General features: G+C 45.9%; 1 protein-coding gene across 2 annotated transcripts in view; it reads left to right on the top strand.

The window, feature by feature from the left end:
- wdr91 (WD repeat domain 91) overlaps positions 1–7,006 on the top strand; it is a 22,269-nt gene extending 15,263 nt beyond the window's left edge. For both annotated transcript variants that reach the window (XM_076986356.1, XM_076986357.1), the window contains exons 12-16: positions 25–184; positions 3,562–3,670; positions 4,150–4,262; positions 5,678–5,875; positions 6,377–7,006. In XM_076986356.1, the coding sequence (XP_076842471.1) occupies positions 25–184; positions 3,562–3,670; positions 4,150–4,262; positions 5,678–5,875; positions 6,377–6,541 (745 nt within the window). In that variant the 3' untranslated portion in view covers positions 6,542–7,006. The remainder of the gene's footprint in view (positions 1–24; positions 185–3,561; positions 3,671–4,149; positions 4,263–5,677; positions 5,876–6,376) is intronic.
- The last annotated feature ends 3,666 nt before the right edge of the window (positions 7,007–10,672 follow it).

The raw sequence follows: 10,672 nt of genomic DNA, 5'->3' as shown, positions 1-10,672 counted from the left end.
GTGTATATGTGTGTATCTCTGCAGGATCCTGTCTCTGTCCTGCAGTCCCAGCGGGACATCGTTTGTGTGCTCGGCGGCAGCACACACTTCTCGCTCCGGGAGCATAACGGACACACTGCCTCACGTATGTCTCCCTGTCTCTGGGCAACTGTTGCTATGGGACACCAAGACCGTCAAACAACAGGTACTGATCCCCACAGAAACAAGCACTAGTTACTAGAGGCTGTTACTACACTTGATGTAAACCCAGCTGAAGGGGCTATACACTTGAAGTAAGGTCTTTGCACACCTTTTAACAGTATAAAACTTCTTGTTATTAGTTTTGTTGTGTGGTGTGTTGTATTATTGGTGTCATGGTGTTATGTCATGTCCTATATTGTTGCTTGTGTTATTATGATTTTATCGTGTGGGGTGTTACGTGCATTACAGTGTGAGTGGTGTTGTGTAACTGCAGTGTGGTACAGTATGAGTGGTGTTGTGTTGTTGTGTATCTGCAGTGTTACAGTGTGAGTGGTGTTGTGTTGTTGTGTATCTGCAGTGTTACAGTGTGAGTGGTGTTGTGTTGTGTAGCTGCAGTGTTGCAATGTGAGTGGTGTTGTGTTGTTGTGTATCTGCAGTGTTACAGTGTAAGTGGTGTTGTGTTGTGTAGCTGCAGTGTTACAGTGTGAGTGGTGTTGTTGTGTAGCTGCAGTGTTACAGTGAGAGTGGTGTTGTGTTGTGTATCTGCAGTGTGCTACAGTGTGAGTGGTGTTGTGTATCTGCAGTGTGCTACAGTGTGAGTGGTGTTGTTGTGTATCTGCAGTGTGCTACAGTGTGAGTGGTGTTGTGTTGTGTAGCTGCAGTGTGCTACAGTGTGAGTGGTGTTGTGTTGTTGTGTAGCTGCAGTGTTACAGTGTGAGTGTTGTTGTGTTGTTGTGTAGCTGCAGTGTTACAGTGTGAGTGGTGTTGTGTTGTTGTGTAGCTGCAGTGTTACAGTGTGAGTGGTGTTGTGTTGTTGTGTAGCTGCAGTGTTACAATGTGAGTGGTGTTGTGTTGTGTAGCTGCAGTGTGCTACAGTGTGAGAGGTGTTGTGTTGTGTAGCTGCGGTGTGCTACAGTGTGAGTGATGTTGTGTTGTTGTGTAGCTGCAGTGTGCTACAGTGTGAGTGGTGGTGTGTAGCTGCAGTGTGCTACAGTGTGAGTGGTGTTGTGTTGTTGTGTAGCTGCAGTGTGCTACAATGTGAGTGGTGTTGTGTTGTTGTGTATCTGCAGTGTGCTACAGTGTGATTGGTGATGTGTTGTGTATCTGCAGTGTTATAGTGTGAGTGGTGTTGTGTTGTTGTGTATCTGCAGTGTTACAGTGTGAGTGGTGTTGTGTTGTTGTTAGGGCTGAACGATTAATTGCATTTGCGATAATTTCGCGATATTTTAAAACGTGATTGTCTAATCGCACAGGCTGCGATTTAAACTGGTCACGTGACTTGGGAGCGAGCCGAGCCGAGGACGAACGGAGCAAACCCGAGCAGGAGGCAGGGAGGTGGAGAAGTGAAGTTAACACAGCGCACTTTAACTTGTTGCACAATGGCTTCAGGCTCGGCAGAAGCTGACACAACTGAAAGTCTAATACCAAAGAGGGGCAGCACATCAGTTGTGTGAAATTACTTTGGCTTTTAAAAAGATGCTGCTCAACGTCAGGTACCCTGCAAAACATGCCTTGCTACTGTTGCTACGACGCGAGGTAACACTACAAACCTGCATTAAAAAACACCACAAAGCCTCGTATGATATTTGTAAGGCTAAAATGCCAACGACCAGTGCTGCATCTTCAACTACGCAAAAGTGTTTCTCTGCGCTTATACAGCTTTAGTATGCGGTGAGCAGCGAAATACCGTAAAATCACGCATATAGGCGCAATAAGATTTAAAGCACGGATGAATCGCAAAAGCGCGGATAGATTGACCGCGGTCCAGCAGACAGGGTTCACTGACCGAACCGTTTGAAAGTGTAACTCCTTATGGATGTAATTCGAAGCGGCATGCTGAAATAACTCGGGCAGTAACGGAGTTCATAGTGAAAGACATGATGTCCGTTAATATAGTGAACAAGCCCGGCTTCATGGCTTTGTTAAACACACTGGATATGCGCTACCAAATGCCCTCACGCACATATTTTAGCCAAGTTGCTATACCTGCAGGGTTGCCAACTCCCACGCATTGAGCGTCTTAGACTAAAAAGTTAGTAGTTCGCTCTGGCGCCAACCACAGGCGATCAATCGATCACGATATAATAATAATACTTAAATTTAGTCCATTTTACACCCCCCCCCCCCCCCCCGCAACCCTGTATCTGAGCTGTATAAAAAATGCCGAAACAGAGTTTCCTGAAGTGGAACAATGGAAAAAATCGCGATTTTAAATCGCAATCGCAATTTATAGATAAAAAATTAGATTATTTTCCAAAATCGTTCAGCCCTAGTTGTTGTGTAGCTGCAGTGAGCTACAGTGTGAGTGGTGTTGTGTTGTTGTGTATCTGCAGTGTGCTACAGTGTGAGTGGTGTTGTGTTGTGTATCTGCAGTGTGCTACAGTGTGAGTGGTGTTGTGTATCTGCAGTGTGCTACAGTGTGAGTGGTGTTGTGTATCTGCAGTGTTGCAGTGTGAGTGGTGTTGTGTATCTACAGTGTTGCAGTGTGAGTGGTGTTGTGTATCTGCAGTGTTGTGGTGTTGTGTATCTACAGTGTTGCAGTGTGAGTGGTGTTGTGTATCTGCAGTGTTACAGTGTGAGTGGTGTTGTGTTGTTGTGTATCTGCAGTGTTACAGTGTGAGTGGTGTTGTGTTGTTGTGTAGCTGCAGTGCTACAGTGTGAGTGGTGTTGTGTTGTTGTGTAGCAGCAGTGTTACAGTGTGAGTGGTGTTGTGTATCTGCAGTGTTACAGTGTGAGTGGTGTTGTGTAGCTGCAGTGTTACAGTGTGAGTGGTGTTGTGTTTTGTGTAGCTGCAGTATTACAATGTGAGTGGTGTTGTTGTTGTGTAGCTGCAGTGTTACAGTGTGAGTGGTGTTGTGTTGTTGTGTAGCTGCAGTGTTACAGTGTGAGTGGTGTTGTGTTGTTGTGTAGCTGCAGTGTTACAGTGTGAGTGGTGTTGTGTTGTTGTTGTGTAGCTGCAGTGTTACAGTGTGAATGGTGTTGTGTATCTACAGTGTTGCAGTGTGAGTGGTGTTGTGTTGTCTATCTGCAGTGTGCTACAGTGTGAGTGGTGTTGTGTTGTTGTGTATCTGCAGTGTTACAGTGTGAGTGGTGTTGTGTATCTGCAGTGTTACAGTGTGAGTGGTGTTGTGTTGTTGTGTATCTGCAGTGCTACAGTGTGAGTGGTGTTGTGTAGCTGCAGTGTTACAGTGTGAGTGGTGTTGTGTATCTGCAGTGTTACAGTGTGAGTGGTGTTGTGTATCTGCAGTGTTACAGTGTGAGTGGTGTTGTGTAGCTGCAGTGTTACAGTGTGAGTGGTGTTGTGTAGCTGCAGTGTTACAGTGTGAGTGGTGTTGTGTAGCTGCAGTGTTACAGTGTGAGTGGTGTTGTGTTGTTGTGTAGCTGCAGTTTGCTCTGGAGCCAGGTCCCGTAGCTGTGAACTGCACCGCCTTCAACCACAACGGGAACCTGTTGGTGACGGGGGCTGCAGATGGATTCATTCGTCTCTTTGGTAACACCTCCATCTCTCTGCTACGCCTCCATGTCTGTTATACCACCATCTCTTGATTCTGGGGATTCTGGATCACACTCCAGCCTGGACTCACCCCACCTGGGCTCAGACACACTCAGACACACCTCACCTGGGCTCGGACACACTCAGACACACACTCTCACACACAAACACTCACACACACACATACTCACATACACATACTCACATACACACACACACACACACATACATACACACTCTCACATATACACATACACATACTCACATACACACACACACACACATACTCACATACACACACACACATACTCGCATACTCACACACACACACATACTCACATACACACTCACACACATACTCACACACACACACATACTCACACACACACACATACTCACATACTTACACATACACACACTCTCACACTCACACACACACACACACACACACACACACTTGTCTCCATCATGTGCAGACATGCAGCGGTATGAGAGTGTGATGAGTTGGAGGGCTCACAGTGGGGAGGTGTACAGCGTGGAGTTCAGCTACGACGAGAACACTGTCTTCAGCATTGGAGAGGATGGCAAGGTAAGAACTCCATCACTAGGTGTGTGTGTGTGTGTGTGTGTGTGTGTGTGTGTGTGTGTGTCACATCACATATTAAAAATGTATATACATAAAAGGCTATATATAAATATAAAATATATATATATAAAAGGCTATTTGTTGAACTACAGCTGTGCATGTGTACAATATATGGATGTTTGGCATATTTGGTATTTGTCTAAAATGCACTCTGACCTTTACAGGTGATCTTAATGTGACCTTCTCTAAACGTTTGAATGCACAGGTCCAACTGTTCAGTGTTTGAGTACTTTTTGTGCAACTTGCTGTTCTCTAACAATGAGCTTAATGGCAAAATACACAACAAGGGTTTGATCCATGAATTGAATAATACATTTTTTGGTTCACTTAGAATTGGTACTTAAATAGTCCTCTCCATCGTGCTGTTCACATGTTGACATCATGAGACCAAGACAACTCCTAACCACTGACCATCAGCACCTCACCTCTGTAAAGCTTCAAACAGGATGTTCTCAGACAGAAGTGGCCACTGAAATTAGTGTCACAGAGTGTCATGAGCAGGTTGCAACAGAGATAAAGAGAGATTGGAAGAGTCACAGAAAGGCAGAGAAACGAATGTCCATTGGTCACGTCCAACACTGATGTCTGCTTCATTGTGAACAGTGCCCTGTGGAACTGGTGAATGCCACACAACTCCAGATTCGTTTAAGGGACTCAAGTGTCGTGTCAGACAATTCAGAACCGTTTACATCAGAGTGGTCTGCATGTTAGACGACCTGCAAGAGTACCTGACCACACCACCAGACACAGGAGTCATCGAGAGTACCTGACCACACCACCAGACACAGGAGTCATCGAGAGTACCTGACCACACCACCAGACACAGACGTCATCGACAGTACCTGACCACACCACCAGACACAGACGTCATCGACAGTACCTGACCACACCACCAGACACAGGAGTCTCACATTGACCAGGGAGCATGTACGCTGCACAAGGGACCAGTGGGCCTCATTGCTGTTCACTGATGAAACTTGAGTCACGCTGATCAGATATGATGCCACCAATGTTGGAGACATCAAGGAGAGCTTTATGCATCAGCCACTGTTGTCAATAATTCAGTTTTTGTGCCTGGATGAGCAACACGGGCCTAATTTGATCTTCAGGGGTGACAATGCTCCAACACATAGAGGTTGCATCATTAGGGAACGGCTGCTGGAGACTGGGGTTCCTCAAATGGAGTGGGCTGCACTTTCTCCAGACCTGAACTGGGTCTATAGAAAGCTGAATGGGCGTGTAGAGGCTCATAACTTTATTCCCCAGAACCGTCTTCCTGTAGCGTGCACTTTTTACATTTTTCCATAAATTTCACTTTTTGTGTGTGTGTGTGTGTGTGTGTGTGTGTGTGTATGCAGTTCATCCAGTGGAACATCCACCGGTCTGGTGTGAAGCAGTCAGAATACTTGCTTTCCCAGGATGCAGTGGGGCCCTTTGTGCTGTCCGGCTACAGTGGCTATAAGCAGGTGCAGGTGGCGCATGGGCGTCTGTTTGCGTTCGACTCCGAGGGGCAGCACGTCCTCACCTGCTCCGGGAGTGGAGGCCTCATCCACCGGGTAAAACCTGAACACACCTGAGCTCCACGCTCAGCCTTCTGAACACACCTGAGCTCCACGCTCAGCCTTCTGAACACACCTAAGCTCCACGCTCAGCCTTCTGAACACACCTGAGCTCCACGCTCAGCCTTCTGAACACACCTAAGCTCCACGCTCAGCCTTCTGAACACACCTAAGCTCCACGCTCAGCCTTCTGAACACACCTGAGCTCCACGCTCAGCCTTCTGAACACACCTGAGCTCCACGCTCAGCCTTCTGAACACACAACACACCTGAGCACCACGCTCAGCCTTCTGAACACACATGAACACACCTGAGCACCACGATCAGCCTTATATGCGCGTGTGTGTTATATGCGCGTGTGTGTTGTATGCGCGCATGTGTATGCGTGTGAGTGTGTGTTTTATGCATGTGAGTATGTATTTTATGCATGTGTCTTATATGCCTGTGTGTGTGTTATGCGTGCGTGTGTGTCATATGCGTGTGTGTGTTTCTCCCCAGCTGAGTGAGGGTCAGGCGTGTTTGGACAGTGTGCTGTCTCTGGGAGGACACAAGGCTCCGGTGGTAACCGTGGACTGGTGCAGCGCTATGGACTGTGGAACCTGTCTTACCGCCTCTATGGATGGCAAGATCAAACTGAGCACACTCCTTGCACAGAAGCCCTGATCCCAGATCAGCAGTGTGTGCATGTGAGTCTCACGTGAAGACAGCTGATGTCTATTAATTGACTCTTACATGTTCTCTTCTGCCAGAAATCAGAATGGCCAAAAGTCACTTTTATTACACTTCAGAAATGGAGGAGTAATCAGTGGAAGAGGAAGAGAGCTTTATCATTCGTTGGATCTCCAGAGATGAAGAAATAGATTGTCTTCATGTCATATATCTTAAAAAAAGAAAGAAAAAAAACTTGTTTATATTTCACTGTAAATTCCAGTGACAGTGGTTTAAATGGAGTCCTATGTTACAGGCACATGTGGATGTTGTAGAGTAATATAAGTCTGATCGGGAAGTTCCATGGGTCTGAGTTCCTGCAGACTCCACCTGTGTGTGTACAGAAAACCCTGTGGTCCTACAATATTATCCATTATATATGCTAATGAAGTATTAAAATAAGATAAATATGAATTTAAACATCTCTGCAATGGTCTTTATTTTTTATTTGAGGCTGGTAGCTCTGTGTTCACTCGGGTAGCTGTCTTGCTCTCTGTCCGGTGTGGGTGGTGCTGTGTCCTGGGTGGTGTCCTCTCTCCCCTCCCTGTTTCTGTAAGACCAGTGGTGGGTGGTGTCCTCTCTCCCCTCCCCCCAGGGGTTAGGTACTGGTCAATTCTGTCAAATCTGTGTGTTTATTGGATGTAAAATGATTTCTTGAGTTCATGCACCGAAAGCATCGACCGATACGTTACTGAGTGGAGAATTATTTTTTCCCTTCCTCAGATAAAAAGTGATTCTCATTATCTGAAGAAAATGTTAGCCTAGTCAAGGCAATTGTCACGTAGGGCTACGCCCCCCTCTCCTAGCTGTCCCTCCAGTGTCCCTGTTCCTCGTGTCTGTGTTCCTTGCCCGTTAGTCCCGCCCTGCTTGTCTGTTGCCCTGGTTTCCATCAGTCTGCCACGCCCGTGTTGTCAGTGTGTTCAACTGTCTTGTTAGTTCCATGTACTTATAGTCTCTGTGTTTCCATAGCCCCGGTTATTCGTTCTCTCGTGGTTGGTTCTGTAGTGGTTTGTTCTGCTTTGTGATTATTCTATGTTGTCGTTTTTCAGGTATTTCGCATCTCCATTGTTTTCTCTCAGTTCTTGTTTCCCTGCCCTGTTCGTTTTATTTTGTTATCATGCCCCTGTATCTGTCATGTCTGGATGGCTCTCCCGTTACGACTCCTGCCTGCCCTGTTGATTAAGATTATGGAATTCCCCGTAATAAATCTCGCTCTTCTCAGCGTTTGTCCGCCTCCTCGCTCCGCGTTACAACAATGTTAGCCTAGTCGAATCCAATCTAAATTTATTTATATAGTACTTTTTACAACAGTCACAAAGCAGCTTTACAAGTGTCCGAGTTCAAGCCCCCAATGAGCAAGCCAAGGGCGACAGTGGAAAAACTCCCTAAGGGCATGAGGAAGAAACCTTGAGAGGAACCAAGACTCAGGGGGCCGGGGAGATACAGCCATAGCAGGGGAGAAATCAGGGTGGTGAGAGGGTCCAGGGCAGTGGGTTGATCCTTCATCATAGCTGGTTAGTCAGGAGGTGGCTGGCCCCAGGTGGATCTCTGGAAAGGCTCATCTCTCCTTGTCTCATTATTTCTCGGGTAAGAGGGCAGCCATTTGGAAAAGAAAGGAATAATTCGCTCTGTATGGGATTATATGTGGGACAAAGGTAGGGCTGGCGGCAAATAATTGATTAATCGTTGGTCGACCAAAAAAATTACTAATCGACCAAATTCCATTGGTCGATTGGTCGCAGGGGAAAAAAGCTGCGTCTCGTCAAAGGGCTTCTGGGACTTTTAATTTCAATGGCGTGACAAAGGAAGACGTGACACGAATTTGTTTGACAAAGACAGCGCTGGACATGCGACCTGTCAATATCGTCAGTGGTGAGGGATTTAAAAATGTAATTCAGGAGTGGCCAACCTGCGGATATTTTGCCTGGTTTCATGCGGCTCCCGAGCCGGTCCGCACCATACCTGTCAAGTTTTGTATTTAAAAATACGGGACATTTCCCGTATATGACGTCATCGCCTAATTTGCATAATCAGGTATTTGCATATAGCCGCAATCAAGGCTGTAGGAGAAACGAAAACATCTTTGGAGTGGCAAAAAGTGAAGAAAAAACACCCAATATGTGTTTTGAACTACAAATGAATAAAAAAATTAAAAATTTCTAGTGGTATTTCTAGCTACAAATGGGGACATCTCCTGGGCATATTTCTGTGCCTTTAGCCCGCGTTTGTGCTTGGCAGATTGTTCGTGCTGACGGACATCGTTCCTTCCCCCATGAGAGACACTAAAATCACAGCTACATATCTCTGTACATATCTCTGACATATGTCAAGGTACTTACACGTACGCTTAGCTTTTTAGGCAGGACTGCCTTCTCTCGTTAAATCCATCTCTGATTTGTTGTTCCAAGTGTGCTCCCACTGTCGACACTAAACCCGCGAGTTTTAATTTATATATATTTTTTAAGCATTCATGTGCCGCGCCAAACAGATTCTGTCACTAGCCTCGCGAGAATTGCCACCTGCAGTAGTCTGGGTAGCAGTTCTCGCGAGGCTAGTGACAGAATTCTGTTTGGAGCGGCACATGAATGCTTTAAAAAAATAAAAATTGAAAACTGAAAATACGGGACAAATATGGGAAAATAAAAATACGGGACGACGCCGGGACAGAGCGGTAAAATACGGGACTGTCCCGGCCAAAACGGGACACTTGACAGGTATGGTCCGCACTCTCACCTGCACTAACGGTGTGTGTCGTGGCCCGGTTACCTCATCAGCTCTGAGGGGGGCACACACCTACATCTTCGTGGTGCACGGTTTGTTTACAAGCCTAGCGAGCCGCTAATACTTTTAAAACCGGCGTAGTGGAAAACTGGAGACTAGCGGCATGAAGTATCTGTGCTTTTGTGATTCTGCTTTGAGTCTCGTTGGTGAGACGCGGTTCTTCTGTCACACGTTTATAATAAACCACATACGAGGTGCAGCAAAGGCACCGTATACGACTGAGGGAGCTTCAAAACTACTGACACTGTCTGTTCTCTTCTTCCTAAAAGTGAGCGCAGGTCAGTGGCGTTGTAAAGAGTGCTGATAACGGAGTTTATCCACTTTTCACCTAGAAAACAAGAGTTGTGTACATAACATAGCTCGTAGTGTGTGCTCCAAACGTGACAAAGTCCTGAAGCATATCACGCCTTATGTTTATATCGATGTTTGTGTTTGTTTTTTACTTAATACTTAATTTGTGTCCATTTTACATAAATACAGCACAACAAAACAAACACTTTAGGGCAAGATCGAAAACTGTAAAGCACTCAGCTTCACAACGGATATATGGACTAATCAGATGGACGGTCACAGCGCATTTTATTTCTGATAACTGCCGACTGCATTAATTCGTGCTGGAAACTAAAGAGTTGGGAGTGAGCCACACAGCTGCTAACATAGCAGAGCGACTCAGCGAAATAATGGCAAAGTTTAGAATCTCCGCGGGAAAAATGGTCGCTCTTGTACACGACAATGCCGCGAACTCTTCGACTGGGAGAAGAACTGAGCAGACAACTGATTTTTGTGTAGGCTATAGACCTAGTGTTTAGATGAACCAGGAAACATTTTGTTAATCACACAAGGTTACTCCCGGCGTTAGGGGTAAATGCGCATAGATGCGGCAGCCCAGCATTAAAGGTAAAACTTCACAAATGTGTATCTCGGTCAAAATGGGATTTTTTTTTTTTTTTTAAGGGGGGGGGGTCGATTGGTCGATTAGTTGGAGTAAATGACGACCATCAATCAATCAATCAAATTTTATTTATATAGCGCTTTTTACAACAGTTGTTGTCACAAAGCAGCTTTACAAGTGCCGAGTCCTAGCCCCCAGTGAGCAAGCCAAGGGCGACAGTGGCAAGGAAAAACTCCCTAGTTTTTTGCATGAGGAAGAAACCTTGAGAGGAACCAAGACTCAGGGGGGGAACCCATCCTCCTCTGGCCGACACCGGTCACCATGACAACAACAACAATTTAAACAGAAAGAAATAAAGAAAAGGAAAAGATGTAGTAATGTCCATCATGGTGTAGGCTCATCCGGTCAGGCAG

The sequence above is a fragment of the Brachyhypopomus gauderio genome, unplaced genomic scaffold (assembly GCF_052324685.1).
Source record: "Brachyhypopomus gauderio isolate BG-103 unplaced genomic scaffold, BGAUD_0.2 sc46, whole genome shotgun sequence".
NCBI classification, from domain to species: Eukaryota; Metazoa; Chordata; class Actinopteri; order Gymnotiformes; family Hypopomidae; genus Brachyhypopomus; species Brachyhypopomus gauderio.
Note: the sequence above shows the minus strand (reverse complement) of the source record. Positions and strands in the feature narration are given on the sequence as shown.